This window comes from Colletotrichum costaricense, assembly GCF_030867565.1.
Source record: "Colletotrichum costaricense strain IMI 309622 chromosome Unknown Scaffold_17.1, whole genome shotgun sequence".
Classification (NCBI taxonomy): domain Eukaryota; kingdom Fungi; phylum Ascomycota; class Sordariomycetes; order Glomerellales; family Glomerellaceae; genus Colletotrichum; species Colletotrichum costaricense.
Window position 1 is genome coordinate 353,712 of NW_026848246.1, and position 21,263 is coordinate 374,974.

The 21,263-nt window shown below is 50.4% G+C and overlaps 9 protein-coding genes across 9 annotated transcripts; 4 read left to right on the forward strand and 5 right to left on the reverse strand.

Moving 5' to 3' along the window:
• Window positions 1-1,063: 1,063 nt before the first annotated feature.
• On the reverse strand, window positions 1,064-2,011 carry CCOS01_13301 (uncharacterized protein; the record flags this gene model as incomplete). The annotated part of the gene is made up of 1 exon (XM_060461447.1): window positions 1,064-2,011. One exon carries the CDS (start codon window positions 2,009-2,011, stop codon window positions 1,064-1,066), a length of 948 nt encoding a protein of 315 aa, XP_060307875.1.
• Window positions 2,012-4,038: 2,027 nt separating this feature from the next.
• CCOS01_13302 (uncharacterized protein) lies at window positions 4,039-5,622 on the forward strand (the record flags this gene model as incomplete). Its single annotated transcript, XM_060461448.1, has 2 exons — window positions 4,039-4,657; window positions 4,712-5,622. 2 exons carry the CDS (start codon window positions 4,039-4,041, stop codon window positions 5,620-5,622), a joined length of 1,530 nt encoding a protein of 509 aa, XP_060307876.1.
• Window positions 5,623-7,023: 1,401 nt separating this feature from the next.
• On the reverse strand, window positions 7,024-8,229 carry CCOS01_13303 (uncharacterized protein; the record flags this gene model as incomplete). Its single annotated transcript, XM_060461449.1, has 2 exons — window positions 7,024-7,942; window positions 8,015-8,229. 2 exons carry the CDS (start codon window positions 8,227-8,229, stop codon window positions 7,024-7,026), a joined length of 1,134 nt encoding a protein of 377 aa, XP_060307877.1.
• A 1,439-nt stretch (window positions 8,230-9,668) lies between these two features.
• On the forward strand, window positions 9,669-10,537 carry CCOS01_13304 (uncharacterized protein; the record flags this gene model as incomplete). Its single annotated transcript, XM_060461450.1, has 2 exons — window positions 9,669-9,697; window positions 9,754-10,537. The coding sequence occupies 2 exons, from the start codon at window positions 9,669-9,671 to the stop codon at window positions 10,535-10,537; spliced, it is 813 nt and encodes a 270-aa protein (XP_060307878.1).
• A 713-nt stretch (window positions 10,538-11,250) lies between these two features.
• On the forward strand, window positions 11,251-12,364 carry CCOS01_13305 (cytidine and deoxycytidylate deaminase zinc-binding region; the record flags this gene model as incomplete). Its single annotated transcript, XM_060461451.1, has 8 exons — window positions 11,251-11,394; window positions 11,458-11,489; window positions 11,553-11,647; window positions 11,703-11,769; window positions 11,820-11,880; window positions 11,937-11,961; window positions 12,027-12,094; window positions 12,152-12,364. The coding sequence occupies 8 exons, from the start codon at window positions 11,251-11,253 to the stop codon at window positions 12,362-12,364; spliced, it is 705 nt and encodes a 234-aa protein (XP_060307879.1).
• A 509-nt stretch (window positions 12,365-12,873) lies between these two features.
• CCOS01_13306 (uncharacterized protein) lies at window positions 12,874-13,934 on the forward strand (the record flags this gene model as incomplete). The annotated part of the gene is made up of 2 exons (XM_060461452.1): window positions 12,874-12,992; window positions 13,043-13,934. The coding sequence occupies 2 exons, from the start codon at window positions 12,874-12,876 to the stop codon at window positions 13,932-13,934; spliced, it is 1,011 nt and encodes a 336-aa protein (XP_060307880.1).
• A 681-nt stretch (window positions 13,935-14,615) lies between these two features.
• Window positions 14,616-15,571, reverse strand: CCOS01_13307 (uncharacterized protein; the record flags this gene model as incomplete). Its single annotated transcript, XM_060461453.1, has 2 exons — window positions 14,616-15,468; window positions 15,540-15,571. The coding sequence occupies 2 exons, from the start codon at window positions 15,569-15,571 to the stop codon at window positions 14,616-14,618; spliced, it is 885 nt and encodes a 294-aa protein (XP_060307881.1).
• Window positions 15,572-16,407: 836 nt separating this feature from the next.
• On the reverse strand, window positions 16,408-17,160 carry CCOS01_13308 (uncharacterized protein; the record flags this gene model as incomplete). Its single annotated transcript, XM_060461454.1, has 3 exons — window positions 16,408-16,751; window positions 16,925-16,976; window positions 17,041-17,160. The coding sequence occupies 3 exons, from the start codon at window positions 17,158-17,160 to the stop codon at window positions 16,408-16,410; spliced, it is 516 nt and encodes a 171-aa protein (XP_060307882.1).
• Window positions 17,161-18,123: 963 nt separating this feature from the next.
• On the reverse strand, window positions 18,124-20,277 carry CCOS01_13309 (peptidase family M3; the record flags this gene model as incomplete). Its single annotated transcript, XM_060461455.1, has 2 exons — window positions 18,124-18,394; window positions 18,443-20,277. The coding sequence occupies 2 exons, from the start codon at window positions 20,275-20,277 to the stop codon at window positions 18,124-18,126; spliced, it is 2,106 nt and encodes a 701-aa protein (XP_060307883.1).
• Between the last annotated feature and the right edge of the window lie 986 nt (window positions 20,278-21,263).

Below are 21,263 nucleotides of genomic sequence, written 5' to 3' on the forward strand. Positions count from 1 at the left end.
GCCGTAGAAGGTTAGATCCGGGCGGGCTTTGCTCGAACTCGCAGCGGGAGCATGCGTGTCTCACATAGCCGCCGCCTATCATGGAAGAGACAGGCGACGACGGCAACCCGCTGTATGAGTGAACAATTGCACGACACTGACATGAGCCACTGTATCACTGCCATATTTCCGTGATGAGGAGAATAGGAAGAGATCGTTAATGTACCTTACTTACCTTAGACTGAAAAGGGTGGGCGGACACCCAATATCGAATACCATTAGCCAAACCTTTATTTTGAGCTCAAAACAGACCAATATACACGACGAATGAGGAAGCCCTAATGTCTCCGGAATGGCCGGCACACTAGACCTGGCGAGGGGTGAGAAACGAAGAGACTTTGTTGACTGTACTACTCAGAAGCTAACAAATTCCCAGGGAGTCTTGATAGGTCTGGTCCGATCGGGTATGATCCGGAACTATCACCGTCGGCCCGGGGAGATCGCTCCTAGAGTAGCACTGGGCACACAAACTGTTCGGCTACACCCGCGCACGTTAGACTAGATCGAGGTGGTTGCAGCAGAGGAGGGGTTCCAGGCTTGGCATGTCGACTTTCATCGAGCTTGAGCCTCTCCAATGGAGTTGTACGATTCTGAGACAGCGTAACAGGCCCAGTAGGTATTCCGACGGAACCCGACTGAGCTGCACAAGTGAGGGGTTTGTGATTCACCGGTCGTTTTGCCAATCATGCATCTCATGTATGCACGACTCGTGACGTGGATATCGACCATTGTGCGGGGCAACAATACCAATTAGGTGTCGTGATGATCTCATTCCAGCAATTTGAACTTCGAATGCTTGCTCGCTTACACGGCTCCTTTGGTACCTGAACGCACATCAGACTGGTTCAGAAAGCGGAAATCGGTATGGTACTTATGTGATAAGTAAATCAGACTATTATTTTGGCTCTGTCTATAGGACAGAAGCTATGTACAAAATATCTCTTCGACTCGATGGCTCAGGTGTAGATTATGGTTGCGATCTCTAGCCCTTCGAAGAGCACATTTAATTCCAATCAAAGTATTCTTAGTTTGCAGACAGGAGGGCTTTCCACGCATCAATGACTGAACGGTTGGGCGCGGCTATTTCGATGACTTCTTTGCTTGTGGTCGACGCCGGGCATTTGCCTTCCCACAGCGTGACTGGAGCAGCTTTGATCGAGGATATCACGTTCTTGGACTCTTTTGTTGCCAATACCATAGCGTCCACAAGAGACACATCCCTGTACTCGACGTTGTCCACGGGCTCACCAATTGCCTCCTCCACCCACTGAACAATGTCTCGACCAGTCACATCCGTAGGCCCATTCAGAACATACTTTGCTCCATTATGCCGAGAAGGATCTTGTTTCCACAGCAAATGAGCAGCAAAAGTACCAATGTCGTCAGGGTCTATTGCGCCTACGGGTGCGTCCTTGTCGGCGATGAGCTTCAGAATTCCCTGCTTCTTCGTTTGACGGTATTCTTTGACAAACTCAACCGCACTGTATAGGTGTGCCGAGAAGAAAATGTTTGGCTGTAGGGATGTCCACTTGAGTTCTCTGAATTCTGGCGAACTCAACATGGTCTCAATAGCCCAATGAGTCCGCGGGTAGTAAGCCTCGAAGTCTGGACGGACGTTGGCAGCCGTTGTGGAGATGCGCACAACGTACTGTACGCCGGCCTTCAGTGCGGCCTGGTGGAAGGTCGATTCCTCGGCGAATTGACTCGGACTGTTGTGTGATGCGATAAAAGCCTTGATGACGTTCTGTTCGCGCAGCCAAGAGGCATTGATATCGACCCAGTTCATCTCGATCATTGTAACACTAGGGAGACTTGCGAGATGCTGAGCGGCTGACGAATTGATGGAACGCGTAAGAGCAAGGATGCGAGTATCAGGCGAAACATCGCTATTACTCAGAAAACGGGAGAGAGTCTCGACGACACTTCGGCCAGTGTTGCCCGTCGCGCCGGCAATGAGGATTGTAGGAGTCATGATGATTGCGGATAAAACTTCGAAATATCGCAATTCTCGAACTTTGCTAGAAAAGAATTTGAGACGAACTCCTTGACTTGTCCTTTGAATCGATAGTTGTAGTTTGTAATGCCACGACACCTGTTAATCATTATACGGCCTTTATATCTAAATTATGGCGAAGAGTCCTTGCGGAGATCTGCGCCGCTGCGGAGTTTGCGGACAACCCACCGGGACGTACACAAATCGCCCTTTATAGAAACCAGACTTTGTCACTAGTCCGCAATCAATTAGTAAGCTCTGCAACGTTATGTCGGCGTCGTGATGACATCTTTCACCCCAGGCCACGCCTTTGATCGCGTAATTTCAATTATACAATACTAAAATCAACTCATTGGTGTTGTGGATAGGGCTGTCAGCAAGACTTTCGCCCCTACCCCCCATTCCCAGGAACACTGCATCTCTATTGCATATCTCGATGCCCATATTGTGACCAGGAGACTGTCCGCCAGAAGAGCAAGTACTTACTGTAATTTTCAGTTCTGCGAACAAAAATTCGGGTTTCTAGTACCGTAAGCTTAAGTTAATCAGTTCGACAAAAAATAGGACTAGCATCAGCACTCCACGAGAGGCCTGTTACGAGCGTTGCCACATGCTACTCATATAAGCTCCTTTGATAGATCCTTCTGTACTTCTCGCTCGCTTGGTTTCAAGAAGGAACACTCCCTTTCTATGCCCATTTTTGCATGCCATAAATTGTGAGATATCTGAATAAGTAAATGAGGCCGCAGGCGTTGCTGGGAAAGCTACCATGCAGTCTTCCTTTCCTTGAACGAATTGAATGTCTTGATCATATTATATGTTGCGCAGCATGGTGAAATGAATTGAGAAAAAAAAATTTCAAGTCACATTGCTCGCCTAGAGACGAAATCACATATTATTGTTTATATGTTCTGTTGGTTGATTGCGGCGCGCTGAGATGCTCCCGCATTTCCGCGTCTATTTCGCCTTTCCGGCGTGATGCTACAATAGCTTTGCCTGATCATTCCTGCTCTCAAAGGCTCTTCTAAAGGAAGCCGAAGCCGCATAAGTTTGGGCTCTGGTGGTCACCTGATGGCATCGTCCAGGTAGACGTTAGGGGGATCAACATGGCGGGGCTGGTAAACTTACAGCTGTAACGTCGAAATAGCTACGCCACGTTGTGCTACTTGCATCGCGCTCTCCGGTGGCCAATGAGTAGACCATGCTAATGCCCGAGGCAATAAGCTCACGCCGTTTTTTCATGAAAATACCCACTTGTTGTCTGCTTTAACGGACAGGGACAATGCGAGGCAAACAAACAAGCGTGCACGGTGCATCGCAATTGATAGTCTTAAACTCAACCACGCAGGTTCCAACAGCTTGGTGACCATGCCACCAACCTGACCGTTCAATCTTTAATAGTGTAGTGCAGGATTAGGCGTTCGTTGCTGCCCGCAATCAACTCGTCTCCGCGACGACTCTTTCCAAGGAGGTCGCAGATACACTATTCCGTACCGCGTACATAGACAGATCAATTACTGTAACTGGCCTGCCTGGCACCGCTGCTAGCTTCTTACGATTTCCATACAGCCGGCGGGATGGTTGCCGTAATAAGCTTTTTCGGAAGCTTACACAAACTCTAATCGGTCCCGATTCCTTGCATGCCAGTTTCAACCTTCCTACGGCAACTTTCTCATGGGCAGCAAGGCAGACGTTGACACAGGCGCGAGACACTTCGGCCACAAACAAAAAGCGAAAATTAGTGTCGTCGCAAGGCCGATACACTAACAAGCAGCACTTCCAGGGGGTGGTTCATGATTCAAGGGTGCCTGCCAGGGGCACATCAAAAGCATGTTTCCCGACGAACCCAATCTGATGGGGAAACGAACTCAACCCTTAAGAATGTTCTCGTCCGTACCCTCCCCTCTCTGTCGCGTCCGTGGACGATCACTTCAACCTACGATACGGCAACCTTCCCTGGGAAGTTCGGGATCTCAACACTGTCAAACGTCCCCAAGTAGCTCATGATGAAGGACTCACAGGTTTCCCGCCTGCTCTTTGGCGTCGTGGCATTCGTCATCGCTGCGACGGCCGTCAATATTCCTCAACCTGTCGGACCAGCCCATCAGGAAATCCAGGGACCGATAGTATGGGCAGCTTGTCCCGGGGACATTCGACCTTTCAAAGGCAACAACGCCACATCGGCTCTCCAATGTACAAACTTCTCGGTCCCATTGAACTACAATGACCTTGGGGGTCCTCAAGTTCAGTTGGGGATAGTCAAACTCCCGGCACAAGGCAAGCGCATTGGCAATCTCTTCGTGAATCCCGGCGGGCCTGGAGGGGCAGCGTCGAGCATGGTCGCACGAATGGCTTCGAAAGGGATTTATATCAGCGACGCAGTACGCCAGTCATTCGACATCATTGGAATGGACCCAAGAGGCGTTGGCCTGAGTACACCGCAGAAGTGTGACACGAATCTGGCCAATCAGCCAAGCGAGTTTGATGCGACTACGCCGGAGGGTTTCCAGAAGCTGTTCAACTACAACAAAGCTGTGGGTGAGTCTTGCCGGGCAATGACTGGTCCACTGTTCGACAACATGGACACAACATTCGTCGCCAAGGACATGGAGGCTGTCCGTGTGGGTAAGATCTATTCCCTATTAAATTATCCTGGCTGGAGGAGCTGACAACAAACAGCTACTGGCGGAGAACCCATGAACTATTTTGGAGTGTCATATGGAACACAGCTTGGGGCTCAATATGCTGCACTGTTCCCCAAGGCAATCCGTGCCATGGCGCTTGATGGGATGTTGCAGCACACTGGATCTTTCGCATCGAACATCATGACACAAGCCACGTCCTTGGACGCCACCATCCAGGCATTCTTTCGGTTCTGCGAAGCTAACGCGACTAATTGCGGAGAGGGAGGACAGGACATCCGACAGACATGGAACAAGATCCTCGAAGTCGCGGGCGCGGGGAACCTCAAGGCGGCCGAATGCGACGGGACCATAAAAACCGGCTGCTTGCCTGTTGCCACACCAAATAACGTGATAGGCTCTGCACGGTCGACTCTGGAGTTCCCTCAAGACCGGAGAGCATTTGCCGAAATGCTTAAGCTCGGGGCCACCGGGAATGGCTCCTTCTTCACTCCAGGCCTACTTTCCGGTGACATTTTTACCGACTCTCGCTCTTTATCCATTACAAACGTGCAGTGCCAGGACGGACATTTCTTCGCTGCCAAGGATCATGTCGAAGTACAACGAGTGGCTGATATGACCCGGACTTTCACGACTACACCAGGCATGGGAGAGTTTTGGCATCGGGTGATTGACTGCACCGGGTACCCGGTCAAGATCACGAATCCTCGGACGGCGTTGAATATTAAGGACACGCCGCCCATCTTGCTCGTACATTCGAGATTTGATCCGGCGACGAGCCTGGTGTATGCGGCTGGTATGATGGAGGAGTTTCAAAACGCTACTTTACTTCTCAGAGAAGGATCTGGGCATACAAGCTATCTGCTGAAGGGTGATGCCTCACGCGTTGTAGACGACTATTTGATCAATCTCAAGATGCCGGCGCCTGGTACGGTGGTTTCGAGTTAGCTGAGCTGAGTAAAGGGGTAACTAGAAAGTAAATCAAGTTCGACTTAAAAGAAAAACACTAGTTCCGTCGTGATTTCTTTCGTTGTCAACAAATTTGTTACGCAACTGTAAGAACCTTCTTCCAAGTTTCGATTCATGCGCGAGATTGCCTCTACCCTTCATGGAGCATGAACTCTTCGTGCTACAAGAACTGTCCTCTCGGCTGAATACTTTATACTGTTGTAGAAGGGGATGTCATTACCTCAATATTCTCGTGTATCAAGAAGCGCGTGATATGTGGGGCCATGTCGATAACTTTCTTGGCTGGGGAGCAGACTACCGCAATCTGCATCAGATGAACTTTGAGCCAGGCATCACCTCAACTCACTATAGACCCTCATGGGTAACAGAATTCTCGGAGACTTGAGATCATCAGGATGGGCTCATTGTGAAAGGTTCTCCTCTCCAAAGCTCTAGCAGCCTTCGAGATATTAAAAGTAATCGAAGTCGAGGGGGAAACAACTAGATCTTGATTGCTTCCTTGTGGATAAGATTCGGGTTGTCGCGCGTCGTTACAGTTGATTAGAGCTAAGTCATGAGGAGTTGAGCAAGTCACAAAAGGACAAAAAGGGCACGACCTGGATCCGAACCAGGGACTCATGCAACCACCCTGCATCGCTCTGGCCTACGAGCGCTCGTACCTATGGATATCTTCGGAACACGTGTAAGAGGAATAGACCATATACTTTCTGCGAGGTATGAGAAGACTCTGTGAGTCACCCATAAAGGACAGACTGATACCTTGGAAGACCGTCTTGACTATCAGGGTTCGCACATCGGCGTGGCACACCTCACTACCTATACGGAAGAGAATGATGTTTTATTACCAAGGCCTATGGAGTAGCGAAAAATTTCTCAACTAGATTGCCCCGCTTGCATAGTTTTTGTCTTCGAGTCTCGTGAGAAATGCCAGCATCGTTACACCTATGGTGGCCAGAGTCTCCTAGAATTTTGGTAGGTTCATCACGAGGGAAGCCAAGCTTTTGCTTCTTACAGCCATAGAAGTAAGTAAGGATAGGCTTGTCGAACGATGCAACACACCAAAAGATCCTAGTCTCTCATCCTTCCTGTTCCTGCGGACTCAAACGATTGATATTGTCAACATGTGGTCGCTGATGTACAGCGCACATCTGTTTGATACAATCAATAAGCTAATGGCAATAACTGCCAAATAAAGCAAGTAAATACGTTGTAATATTAATATCAACATAGTCGCAAGTACATAATATACAGAGTATCGTTCAAAGCAGATAGCAAATAGGAAAGGCCTCGCAGCTGATATCCTTCACCGTCATATCGAATTCTTCGACGCCAGCACCGCCATATAAACAAGTCCCGCATCTGTCTCGTCCAACTTATACATCAAGCTTCACTGATAGGAGGAGCTTGAAGAATCCATTCTCCGATAATCTTGATGGTCTTTTGCGTCTTGATTTTGGCATCCTCAAGCAAAACCGGATCACGTACAATACCGTCCAGGTGCTGATCAAACCCATGGACCGTATCAGGAACCAGAAGCCACCGGTAGCGGCTTCCGTCAGCTCCAGACACCTCGAAGTGGTAAACTTCGTCGTCTAGCACGAGCTCGCCATCACCGACGACTTCAGGCTTCCCAACCTTTGCTGGTGGGGGCGGACGGCCCGCAAGCCTGTGAATGAGCCTCTGGCCTTCTTGGGCAAGCATATCCAGCTCGCAGCCGATCATAAAGACTTGCTTGGGCAGAGCCTCCTTGGGCGCGAAAGTAGGACTGAGTAGCGGGTTGCGGCTGTCTTCGCCGGGAATCTTGTAAGCCCAGTCAAACACGGGTGCAATCCCTTGCAAGAAGTCCTTCTCCTTTGCACGGAAGCCTCCGAGCTCAGGCTTGTACTGTCGCGTCGGGGCCTTCTCTTCTCCCGTGATGGAGAGATCAGCCGCCGGGTACAACGGCACGATGCAAGTGAGATGCTTCCTGACTGTCTCGAGTTGCGCCACAGCCAGGGTCAGGTTGCCGCCCGCAGACCAGCCGGCCAGCGATACTCTGGTACGATCCAACGGAAGCGAGTCATCATTGAGCGCGGCGAGGAAGAGCTCCTCGCAATCATGAATCGGCTTGGGGAACGGGTTACCCGGAGCTTTGGCGTAGTTGAGACCAATGACAATTGAGTGGTGCTGCGAAGCATACGTCTGATTCCAATCGTCGTTGTCATTTGGCGTACCGAGCACGAATCCACCCCCATGGATCGTGAAGAGAACCGGCAGCTTGTCTTTGGACGTTTTGTCAAAGCATTTCGGGAAGAAGACCCTGGAACGTGTCAATCTCTACGCCAAAGGCGATGAGGTTTCTCAAAAATTGGGGCGAAATAAAGAAACGCACCTGACGGGTAAGTACGGCCTGCATTCGTACGTCTTCACGATCTCTGGACGGTTCTCAGGCGGGATGACATGTGCTTTGACATCACGAACGAAGAGCGCGGGCTTCACCAAGAGATTTTGGATCGCAAAGGCCGTAGCGCCGTACCTGACCTTGGAGAGGAGCGGCAGCTCTGGGACGCGATGTGAGTCGTCCGTGGTATTCTGATCTTCGGCCATCGTTGAAGCCAGGCGCGCGGCGACGGGTTGAGTTGAGTTGAGTTGCTTTGGGTGCTCGAGTGTTGCAGCGGATGTTGCGTTGGAAGAAACAGGCGGGGTTGGGATGAGAAGCGTCGCTGGCTGGTGGGAACGGCTCGGTAGTTGTAGTCGCATGCACCTCGGTTTCGCGTTTAGAGGGCCATAGCGAGGTGCAAGCCGAGTACGAAACAAGATACGAAACCTTGTACCACGGTCAACATGATCGGATAATGGGTGCTTAGAGACGTCATGTCTCTAGTTGGTAATGGTGCATAAAATGTAAGCATGTCCCTCAAGTTTGAATTGAGGCGCAATTTGCAGTCAAATCTCATAACGCCTTCAATTGCTGACGGCATCACAAAGCGTCGGGGACATGTGAATAAGTGCCGGCCTTAGTAGCCGAACCCGCACCGCCGGCGGGTCTCCACTTTAGACCGGTAACTCGGGAAACTTCATGAGAGCGACAACAGCACAGTCCTCGACTTATCATGCATTGCCACAACGCACAAACCGTCCAGCATTCAATTTCCAACCAAGTGACACCTCGAACACCCAAAGTCATGATGGCGCAGCTGCGCTCATTCGAACAGCAACTGCATTTTGTGGCAAACCCCTGAAGATTGCAGCATGTCCATCGCCACGAAACAGCAAAAAGAAAAGTAGAATGAGGCAAAAAGTGAGCTTAGGGGCGCTACTATCATGAAGATGGAACCATCTGGAACTTACGGCCCGTGATCAAACAGTGAAAATAACCTAGGTGCGGCTGATTGACATACGCACTTCACGCCTCCTTAGGTGAAGTCTAACTTAGTGACAACTTAGCCATCTCAGATCTCTGTGATACCTCAGTAGGTACGCTGGTAGATGGCCTACCAAATTAGTACACTTCTAGTGAGCTACTGTAATGCTTGTTTTCCTGAGATTCAGAGGTTGTGTTGTGAGTTTGATCTTACAGACCATGGAAGACATGAAACGTGCTGCGTGCAATAGTTTCGGCATTTTAACACCTCAGCCGGAAATAAGAAAGTCCAATAGAAAATTTAGAAATATTTTCATGTTCCGATCTTGCAAGAGGAAATACGGTCTTGTTGGCTCTTTCCCTTTGACGAACGCAAATATTGAGTTGGTCGAACCTCAGGTGTCAAATTCCCAGGCTTCTACCGGGATTTCTCAGTGACCGACTCTTTCTGTTATTCTTCCGGTGCTTATCCCTTCAACAACAGCTCTTTCTTTCATTACATGCAACTTTGCATCTGACTCATCTTGAGTTTTCTGTGTTCAGAGGCTGCCGAGGGCTGTCAACGAGGTCGGCAAATTCACGCCAGATCCCTGGAACACAGTGGTCCCTTTACCACACCGTCAGCAACATTCTGAGAGACCACCAGAATTTCTCTCACACTTTAGGGAACACAGTGGTCACCATGGTTCGACCTATGCTTGACATGAGAAAGTAAGTGATCTTATCAATTGCCGTAAAGGGTATGGCCACTGATTGTCTGCATACAGAATTCTCAATTCGCCGCAAATCGAATATCATGTCGGCGAAAGCGGCAAGTCATTCTCGGTTCCCAAAGCTGTGATGGAATTCCTCTCTCCAAAGCTTGTGCGTATGCCGCCTTCTGCACAAGGACAGCCCAATTCCGCTTCAATCACTCTGAGAGATATCGACGAGGCTACATTCACTCGACTGGTGGAGTACGCATATCGCCAAGACTACACGGTCCAAGGTCTCAAAGCCCGCTCCTTTGCCTCCGACGAAGTCAGCGTTTTGCCTTCACTCTATGATAAGCTCGAGCGGGGAGATGAGTATTCAGAGAGCAACCCTTTCATCCACGATTCTGGCATGGATTTCCTTCGCGAACTCAAGGGTAGCTACATAATGCTCGACAAATCGATCCACAAAGAAGCTCTCGAGGCAAAGAAACTCCCTGGCCGCTATGTTCGCTTTGACACCCTCAACGCCCACATCGCCCTTTTGAACGTGGCGCACACATACGATATCCATCCTTTGAAGGATCTCTGCAAAGCGCACTTCCGCGAGTGTCTGCTTTTCATGCCTCTCAATAGGTACACCGTGGCTGATCTGCTCACTGTCTGGGATTCTGTTGAGCACATCGCTGACTGCGCTCCCGGCAATGCGATTTGCAACATTATCCTGGATTACTTCGTCGCCACTCTCCCCACTTCGAGACATCATCCGAGATTTCGGGATACACTCGTGCAGGACGAAGCCTTCACCCGCCAACTGCTCGACAAGTTGCCGAATGTAGCTCCTCCAATTGACGACTAAGGGTCATGTGTGTTACAGACTGGAGTCTATGGGGAAAGCTTTGGGACAGCGGGAAATTGTCTTCATCGCGAAGAGGGCTCGACGGATTATTAAGGCTTTTGCTTCGGAGTTTGAGTCGTGGATGACGTCCATAGGGAAATCAAAAAGACAACGAGGTCACAAAATTATTGTCCGGAAGCGTGATGCCGGTTCGTTAACATTTTCCTTTCGGGCCCATCATTTCATTTTGCATCCCTTCGTAGCCTCGGTCCGTGATGTTCTTTCACAGATTGCCTAGTATACGATAATACCAGGAAAGAAGGCACCTCATACCACTCGAAGCCTATATCCGGCGCAAAGCAGCCGACACCGGTATCTCTGGCCGATATCTTCGCCATGTAAGGCAATGCCAAGGAGGTCACCGCAAATCATCAGTGATAAGAAATGGCACTAGCACATATCCATGTCAACGGGGGTGGGGTTACTGCGGGGTTGCTCATGGTGATAGCTTCAATGTCCGGCGCGATGTGATCCATGGTTCCGAAATGTCGGGATGATACCGCGTGGCTCTCCACTTTTCCCCGACCACCCTTATCTTTTGAGGGAATTCGCCGACAATGGCACTTTCAAGACTTATGAACGGTGTCGCTATAAAAAGGTGCTGAGCATGTGGGAGTTAATCAGCTTTGCCATCTCATTCCTTGTTGGGCCGCTATCACCTGTCATACTACAAGATGCTCATCTCACAAGTACTATTGGCGCTGGGTGGAGTGAGTTTTGGCTCGGCGCATTTCATAGTTCCCAACGATGACCAGGATATGTCCGGTCTCACGGTCAACTCGATCCCAGCAGCGAAACGAGTCGAGTACATGCAAAAGGTTGAACCGTCTGGGCGCTAGGTTCTTGTCATATGCCGCCGTCCGTTTGCTAATGTTTTCCAGGCGAACGAGGCGCTCTTCCGGCAAAGCGGACCGTAAGTGTCTATTTTCCATGTCGGTTTCAAGTACAGTCCTAGATCTGACTTACATCCTCTCAGTTGCCCCTTTGCCGCATTTGGAACCATCATCGTCAACCACACCAGCGACGAAGTTGTCTGCGAGGGAGCAAATTTCCGAACTGGCGACCCTACTAGTACGTATTGAGAACTATGGTAATTGTAGCTACGACCTACTAAGAAAACTTCCAGTTCACGGAGAGATCTCAGCCATCAACGCATGCACAGCCAAGTTCGCTGAACAGGGCATGACGCCAACGTAAGGCCTGTGAATCACTGTTCAAGGACCAGGGCTCATATTCTCGACAGACAGATCTATGCCGCATGGGGAGAGCTATCAATCTACACAAACGCTGAGTCGTGTCCGATGGTAAATGCTTCAAGTTGCCAGAAAGCACAGGAGCTTCGGTAACTAACGAGTTTCAGTGCGCGAGTGCAATTCGATGGGCGGGTTTCAAAGGCAGGTTTACCCTTAGAAGCTGTTGTGCCCGTCAACGACTAACACTGACCTGTCAGAATACGTCTATGGCACAACGATTCAGCACAACTACAACGTCGGCTGGGGTGTTATGACTCTCAGCAGTGTAAGAGCCCCTGCATCAGAAAGAGACGAGGGTAGCCCTGCTAAACATACTATCTAGTACGACGTTTTCCAGCAATCTCGCCAGCTGCCTGGTTACCAAACGTCCATGATCGGACAGATCCTCACAAACGAGACGGACCTTCTCTTCTCATGGCAGTACAACGCGAGCGCGCCTTGCCCGAACGATTGCTTTCGTGTCCCAAGCGCGACTCGAGGCGGAACGACCTGCTCCAATGTTACTGTCTCTCGAAGGGACTATGAGGCGCTGTAGATAGTGACTACAAAAAGAGACTTGGAACTTTCATTGGCGATTCGACCGCAGCCACGCTAACAGTGATTGCGGGGTCATGGAATCACTGAAACATGGCTCATCAAGTGGGTGGAGAAAAGAATTATCACTGCTGTGCCTATTCTCCGTTTGGAAAGTATTCTCTACTGAATATATGAAGAATGTTTCGTAGAGATATAGAGATTACGGATATAATAAGGATGAGAACTAATCATATAGTAGTAATAATAAGTAGGTAAGGGAGCATTACAAAACTCTATTGACCAGCAACTGCGAAATATACGTGTACTCGAAGGAAAACAGGCGGAATTTGGTAAGTAAATATTGTTACGTGATAAGAGGGACTGAAACTCTTGACTACGTTCAAATCAGGGAAGAACGTCCGGATGCCTCCTTCCACCAATCCACCTGTTAGCAGCTCTGCGAGTTCTTAAATCCAGAAAGACTCTTTAATGTCGACTTGAAACTCCTCCACTTCACCTCCAGCAGTCATGGAACTACCAAAGGCGACTCCCAGTCGGGTTCCGTATTCTCTAGCACAACGATGTGGTCGTCTCCCTAGCCGTTCTACAGCGGCTTCGTTCAACAGAGGTATACCTGATCTTGAAGGGTACGTGACATTCAGTTTCGGTTCTGAACATACCACTGACAATTGGCCAGCGTACTCACCTCACGAGTGGTCACCTTTCGGATCGGTCCCGACCGAAAGCCATTCCAGATCCACGAGAAGCTCGTAGCTTCCCGATCAGTAATCTTCGACCGCATGCTAGCCAACCACACGCGCGAGTCCCTCGAGGGTGTCGTCGAGATTGAAGACGTCGAGCCAGAGGTATTCACGAGTTTTATCAAATTTGCGTTCTACGGAAACTACAACGTGCCGACGTCGCACAAACTTCAAAAGGCTGAAGATCAAGAGCCCGACAACGCGAACCTGATTCCAGGAGAGACCTACGACTCCCTTCTCGAGCACGTCCTAAAACATGACTTCAGACTATCCAAAAAGCAACCGTATCTACGATATCTGACGCTTTTCATCAACCAAGGAACCCCCGGAAAGCTGTACGGCATGCCGCCCGGGTTGCCGTGGAATAAGGACGAGGAACTCGAGGCAAATTTTGACCTCATGGTCGCGAACCGCCTGTTTGGGGAAATTTGCCTGCATCACGTTCAACTCTACATATTCGCCGACAGATACGACATTGCGCAGCTGAGGCAGGTTAGCCTACACCGTCTCCACAGCTCTTTGACGCGCGCGAGACTCAGCGACGCTGGGTATCAGCTTCTCTTCGGCGTCATCGAGTTCGCGTTCACCAACACAATGCCGGGAGACAAGATCCAAAAGCTGCTGATTCAGACGTGTGTTGCCGACTTTAGCATGGTGCGCGCGATGCCCAGCTTCACCGATCTGCTGCATCGCGTACCCGAGCTGGGGATTGAAATCATGACTGAGCTCCCCACGTATTGGGAGGAAAGGAAGAAGGCTATCAATGATGTCAATGCAAAGTTTGCATCGGCACAATCGGACGCTACAACGAGCAAAGAAAAATCTTGAAGAGATAGGAACAAGCGCTTTATCGAGTTATACGACTCAACTTGCTTGGAAGAAGGGAAGCAATGGGCAATCGAGGAATGGCGCAATGGTCATTGCAAGTGCTGGGCAGGAGAGGATCTTGCTTCCTAGAAGTTCATCACAGGGAAGAAGGGAAGGCGTTCTTGGGCAGTCGCCTGTTTTTAGAAGCAAGCAAGTTACGAAGCAGCATTCATTCGAGCAACGACTCGAACATTGAACGTGGATTCTAGATCAAAACAGCCAACTACTCTATTCAACACATCATGATAGTTCTGAACCATTCACATAGGCAAAATACATGTTTCTATTCAGAAACTCCTTTTATTTGACGGACCCTCCTGTTTTTCAGCTTCAAAGGACTCTTCGTGAAAGAATTCTTGATGAAATTCGTTCATCCCTTGACCGACTATTTTGATTAAGGAAAAAAGATAATGAAGTTCGTTGAAAGGGAGACAATCTGAGAGATGGGAAACGCCCAAGTCCTTGTCCTTACGAAGAACCTCTCTGATCTCATGTTTCCATGGGGCGTGTCCGGTGAATGATAATGGCAGTTCCCTCTGAACCGATCTTGCCGCTCTAACGAAGTGTCCGCCAAAATTACATTGCTTCCCTCTTGATAAAACCCCTTGAATGATTTATGATGTAACCTGGCCCCAAACAGCTCTAGGCGCCTGGTGCCCTTGGCACTAGACCTTGAAGTTCCTCCCAGTAGCTATGGGGAATTTCAAGTAGCAATTCCACAGCGTAGTCCGCGAAGTCGCAGATCAGTTTTCGAACTCCATTTTTCATTGCGAAAATCATATCGCCAATGAGGATTCGTAGAAGTAGCTTGCGAAGTTTGTCCTGTGGTAATGTCTGTGGATGCAAAAAGCGAAGTACAGAGCACACATGATCAACAACCATGCCGTCTCCAACCGCGTTGCACAGCTTTCGGCCAACATCGTTGACGCATAGTTCCTTGAGATCATCTAGGAGATACCTGTCGGCAAGAATGTAGAGTTCTGCTGGCTCCAAGAGGTGGCTCAGTGCGATGTTGACTTTGGAATCCAGTCCCTCCTTTCGGAGGGCCTCCTTCCGGAGGGATCGGCGTCTGCTTGTTGAAGTCATCTCGTTGACGCCATACTTGCAGAAGTGCTTCTTGCAAAATTCAAATACTGAGATGTGTTTCTCCCCTCTCACTGTTATCCAGGACTCTACCCAAGTTCGTAGTGAGGGAGGCTGTTCAACTTTTGCGCCGGCGTCTCCTTCTTCCTCTGAGCCACATTTGGCGTTGGATATGTTGTCAGGATAGGGTATAGGGTAGCGGCCACTGTAGGCATACTCCAAAAGGAGGACAAAGGTGGCAGGTTTGACGTCGTCCCAAACGATCTTGCCCTCGAGGGATTCTTGCATACCGCCAGTAAGCAAGGCTCGAAGAGGCTCTGACAGGTGGACCAAAGCTCCTTCGTGAACACGGAATTCGCGCTTCGAATCGCCATTGCCGATGACGAAAGTGACGACCCGGGAGTCGACGATTCTACAAAATGTTATTAAATATTCAATCTGAAATGGTTTTTTTTTTTCGGGCGGAAGGAGATAAGAACTTACTCGTCGATCCTTCTCTTTCGTTTGAGAGACATCAGGACGTTGGGGACCGAAGGTGTGTGTGGATGTAGAGGTGAGAGTCAGGCTGGCCGCGAAAAAGGCCCGTAGATATAGGAGGGAGAGAACAGGGAAAGCAGGAAGTCGCGACTCCCGTATTCAATTACGGATGGAAGGAACTCATTTCAAGCTCTCCATTCTTTCCAAAGAAATGAGGAGCTGATTCCAGATGCAGATGTACGGTCTAATCCTAACAAGTAACATTCTTCACCTTTTGTTGACTTCAATGGTCGATCCTGTTGGACCGGCGCTCCAAGTCTTCTCCGCTCTTCATAGGATTTATGTGTTTAGAGTAAGTCTGTAACTATCACGGCTTCCAGTAGCGTTGAAAAGTATCATTCACTGGTTGGTGGTAGGAATGAAACAATGTGAAATAGCTCTAAGGTATCATACCTACACATAAGGTACCTTGCAAGAGAGCCGTCTATAATTATCCACATGAGATGGCAGCTCTTTTTCGGTAGATTCTCAGGTACGAGGCTACGCTGTTTCACGTCATGACAAAGTCTAGTCACACACACTGCACTGGCGGATGATGAAAAGTGTGAACATTCTTTGATGGACGGTCTGTCTCTTTGGGTTCTTTCAAGTAGAAGAAAGGATTCTTCCTCTGATTACTAGAAGACGACTCAAGGCGTCGCAAGAGAGCTAGTATCGTGATGCAACGATACCCAAGTTGTAGACCCAAATAGCAGTTCGCATCGTGCTAGACCCTCTCTGTAGTAAAGTCGCGACCGCCCTCCGGTAAGATCCTCATCCAGCAAGTTTCCTGGCCTCAAAGACCACATGTATTATCCTTTGCGCCGTCCCCTCACTAGAATCGCAGCAAGCGTTTTCGCTGTTCTCTCTCTGGCTGAGCAGATGCGGAATCTCTAAGCGATGAACTGGGTTTTTGATATAGCGGCTTGCGGTTTCTAGGCTCTAAATGCATGGCCATGAAACGATCACACTCAACCAGGTCCTCTTGAACTTTGGGTGAGCGATTGAGAACCTCAGTATAGATCTCAGGAACTTCTTCCGAGACTTTGATGATGCAGGGAAATTCGAAGGCTCTGTCGAACTCAATGCGCAGGTAGTCAATGAGTACCTCTCGAAATTGGTCATTTGGCAATGTTTTTGGCCAGATGAAGACGATGAGGTCGCAGATGATCTGCGCGAATTCGTCGGTAAATGGATGGCGAACAATCACACGACGTAACTTCTTGATGCATGCATCCATCAGACTGTGAATGATGTACTGATCGCCCAAGATGTAGACTCGAGCATGCAACATGAAGTACTCTCTCGAGTGAATGTGTATAATTTGCAAATCGTCATAGTGCCAGTCGTGCATGACGCGATGCCAAGCCGGATCAAGGTCCCCTGGTATGCTCTCTCCATTCTCCGAGTGCCATGCGTAGTAGATTAGGCGATCTTGAAGCGACTCAGCCTTTTCGAACTGGCGCACTCTCTCCTCCTTCTCATCGGCGATGATGAGCTTCTTGGTGTAGGCGAACTCCATCAAGATAGCGAAAATGTCGGAGTCGACGTCAGCCCAGACAACAACGCCCTCCACAGACTCTCTCATTCCATTGGTAACGAGGGCTCGGAGTGGCTTGGAGAGGCGACCGATGACTGCCTCATGAACGTTGTGTTCGACCTTGTCCCAACCGACGATGAACTTGATGATGCGAGACTTGGTGATCCTGTATCATGTTAGCAAATATCTCACTACTGAGCGAAGGGGAAATGAAGTGGCATTTTGGGTCTGCGTACTCGTAATTGGCTTTCTTCTTAGCCATCGTGAGGAGCTTGGTCGCGATGACCAGCTTGTTCAGGTGGTGAGGAATCTCAGGGTGAGAAAAAAAGAGAGAGTGAGATGGGGAAGGTCTATCGGAGATGAGGGACAGGCCCTGAGAGTGGGATTGATTAGAACGCAAAGCAGGTGTAGAGGAAGAACTGGTAGACCCGGAAGGTCTGGAATCGGAAGGATGTGACTCGACCCTCCTTGCCTTCCTCTTCTGGTGCCAGCTCAATTCTTAGCAGCAACGGAAGGAGCACCTTGGGCATGTTGAACGCGTTTTTCTCGTTGAAAGGGGTGACTAAGTGAATTCTCTGAATATTTGTGAGTGAGTACCTATTCACTCGAGACACGAAGCCGCCTACTAACCTGTGATGTATTCAGTACCCAAGGTAAAGAACTGTGCCTACTTACGTTACCTTGTGTGGTAACTGATACATCGCATCAGACACGATATCTGACCTCTCACTCCCAGGCTGTAATGAGGCCAAACTGTCCTTGAAGAAGCCATTTACAGGCAGTTTCCCACCTTGCTTACACATACTTTTGTTTGAACTGACTAGGAAGGTACGAGAATGGGAGGCTAACATCATTGAGGAAAGGTCATCACGCTAGCTTGTGGCTTCAGAATCTTGAAAAGGTATTTTATTTTAGGAGGCGAGCGTCCTGGGGGTGATCACAGTCGCGATCTGGTGCTATTAGATACAATTCTGGCGTCGTCTCGTTATCGTGGCATTACGATCAGGGCCCTTACTGAGGGATGCCCAACTCCTTGTAGAAGGCTTCGGTGCTAGGCTTGCGTCCAAGGAACTGCTCCAGGGTCAACATCTCCTCCTGGCTTCCGCCCTTCTCCAAGACAGTGTGTCTGTAGCGGCGCCCCTCCTTGCCGTTCATTGGGTCGGCCTTGAAGACGGAGTAGAACATGTCGGTCGAGTAGACCTCGGATGAGAGGTAGCCGTAGTAGCCGGCATCGTAGCCGCCAATCAAGTGACCGAAGCAGGCTTGTCCGTTACCCCAGGTGCTGTATCTGTTAGTATTTTATACTTTGGAATTTAATGGGGTTTCATACCTCTTCTCTCCCTGAGCTTCTGGGCCCTTGATACCAGCGATCTGGCCGCGAAGCTCGTTGTAGGTTGCTGACAAGTCCAACTTCTTGATGGCCTCGTGGCTCTCGGGGGTATGGACAGTCATGTCAAAGGTACCGAAGTGAAGCTGGCGGAGGTTGAACAGGGCAGCGTTGACGTGCTTGGTGGAGATCTGCTTCTCAATAAGGTCATCGGGAATCTTCTCGCCAGTCTCGTAGTGTTGAGACAGCGCCTTGATAACACTAGGGGTCCAGCACCAGTTCTCCAACATCTGTGATGGCGCCTCAACGAAGTCTCTGACGGTGCTGGTACCGTGGAAACGGCTGTATGTGCAGCGGCCAGCAAGGTCGTGGATACCATGTCCAAGCTCGTGGAAGAGGGTGACGACCTCGTCGTGTTTGAGAAGTGAGGGCTTCTTGGGCGTGGGCTTGCTGAAGTTGCAGACCAGAGCAGTGGCGGGGTATCTGCGTGAGCCGTTGGCTTGCAGGTAGCCGGGTTGCAAGTTGAAGTTGGCGGCGTGACCGTACTTGCCCTGGCGAGGGTGCAGGTCAAGGTACAGGTAGCCAACGAATCCTTCTCCCTCAGAAGCATCATCCCAGACACTGAAAATGATGACATCCTCGTGCCATGCGATATCCTCACCCTTGCCAGTGGGGCTCAAGGCCTTGCGGTCCTCAGGCTTCAGCTCAACAAAGACGAAGCCCAGGAGCTCCTCGAAGATCTTGAGCATGCCAGCAATTGTCGAGGTGATGGGGAAGTACTCGGCAATCTTGTTCTCGTCAATGCTGTACTCCTTTTCAATCATCAATCGGTCGTAGAACTTGTGATCCCACAGGTAGTAGTTGCCGTCGTTCTCAACGCCGCGGGCGTCAGTGTCGGCCTTCTTGAGCTCCTGGAGGTGTTCGACTTCCTTGGCGCCACCGGCAGTCAGACGAGAGCGAAGGTCGCCCAAGAAGTCGTTGACAGTCTTGGTTGTCTTGGCCATCTTGTCCTCGATGCGCAGGGCGGCGTGGTTGGGGTAGCCAAGCATGCGGGCAGCCTCATCACGGAGAATGATGGCCTCCTGGAAGAGAGGAACGTTTTGGTTGCACTTATTCTCGTTCTGGATGAAGACCTTGCGTCTCGTCTCGGGGTTCTTGGCGAACTTGAGAGTCGGGAAGAGGTCGGGGTACTTGAAGGAGAGCTTGAGCTTGCCCTCGTTCTCGCCGGTGCCCTTCTCGAGACCATCAAGAACGTCATCTGAAACACCATCGAGCTCCTCCTTTGTGAACCAGATGCCGCCGTTCTCCTCGTTGAGGTTCTTTGTGAACTCAATCTGGATTTGACTGAGACGCTTCTTGATCTCCTTGAAGCGGTCACGCTGGGGCCCAGCGGGGATACCCAGACCCATCTTGATGTAGTTCTTGTAGTCCTTCTCCAGCAACCTCAAGCTCTCGGGGTCCAGGCCCTCCGAGTCTTTGCGCTGGTGGAGAGCCTCAATGAGCTTGTAGACATCCTCCCTCATGTTCACCTCGATCGAGAACTCGTCCATAATGGTGTCGGCCTGGGTCGAAGCCTCGCGCAGGGCGGCGTCGCTCGAGACATATTGATAGAAGCCAAGGATACGAGTCGACAGTCCGCTCTCGTTCTCGTCTTTGGCGATGGGCTTCATAACATTCTCAAAGGTGGCCTTGTCGGCGGGGTAGTCGGCAACGAGCTTGTCGAGAAGGGCGCGAGTCTGGTCGCAAATCTTCTTGGAGTCGCCGACGATGGACTCCTTGGTGCCGGTAAAGACGGGGGGCGCCTGGGGCGGTGACTTGTACTTGTCGGGGACAGTCATGGCGGCGGTCACCAAGGGTCGGTATGTCGATAGAGATGGGGTGGCGACGAGGGGTAGCTGGACTGGTTTGAAGCGCAGCTGTGCAAAGAGAGAAGTAATTCTCGGGACTGCTCTTGGGGCCGCCAGGATGAGAGCTGTGAGGAGGAATATGAGGAAGAAGGTAAGGGAAAGGAGGGGACGCTTGGAGGACGCCACGGCTACTGGACGAAACACGGTTCGATCAGTCGGTGAGTTGGGTGCGTCGGGGCGGGGGAGGGGGAGGAGGAGGAGCAGCTGCAGGACCAGGTCTTGGACACGGGGCAGACGCGGATGGATGCAGGTGGAGGTGTCGATGCCGTAAGTTGGTAGGTGACAAGCGAGGTTAAGCGCGAAGGTACATGTAGCTACGCAGAGAGTGGACTGAGAGCGGTGACTTGCAGCAAGCTTCTGGTAGTTGCGGGATGATTTGTGTATGTGTATGTAAGTGGATGAAGGTTAACGTTAATCCTGACGAGTACGGAATGCGACGGGGTCCCCTTCTCTTTCACCTTCCAGTTGGAGGTTTCCTGAGCGGGCAGTCGCGGCCTGCCAGGGGAGCTCACGTCGAGCTCCCGGCGCTACGACGTTCCGGGCTGTAACGCCCCACGCTGAAGCAAGCGGGGTCTCGCCGATGTACCAGTACGAACAGGAGCCATGTTCTGCATCTACTATCGCAATTTGATACGAGTCTTCGCATGTGTATTTGACAAGAACATTGGTACATTCAGGGACTCTACAGCAATTCTAACATCAAAGGATAGAGGACTTTGGCAAGTGTTGGGACGATTAACTTGAAGGATCTCTACCGGCTGGAACCATTCGGTACCGTAATCCTGCAGGTCCAGGATGCAGGCCACATCGCCTGACTGAAGCGAGCTTACATAAGACGACTGCACCTACCAGATTGCGCGGGGTCCTTTGTTGCTGGGCAGACGGGCCAAGGCCTGGTGCGACATCATGGCTGAGGC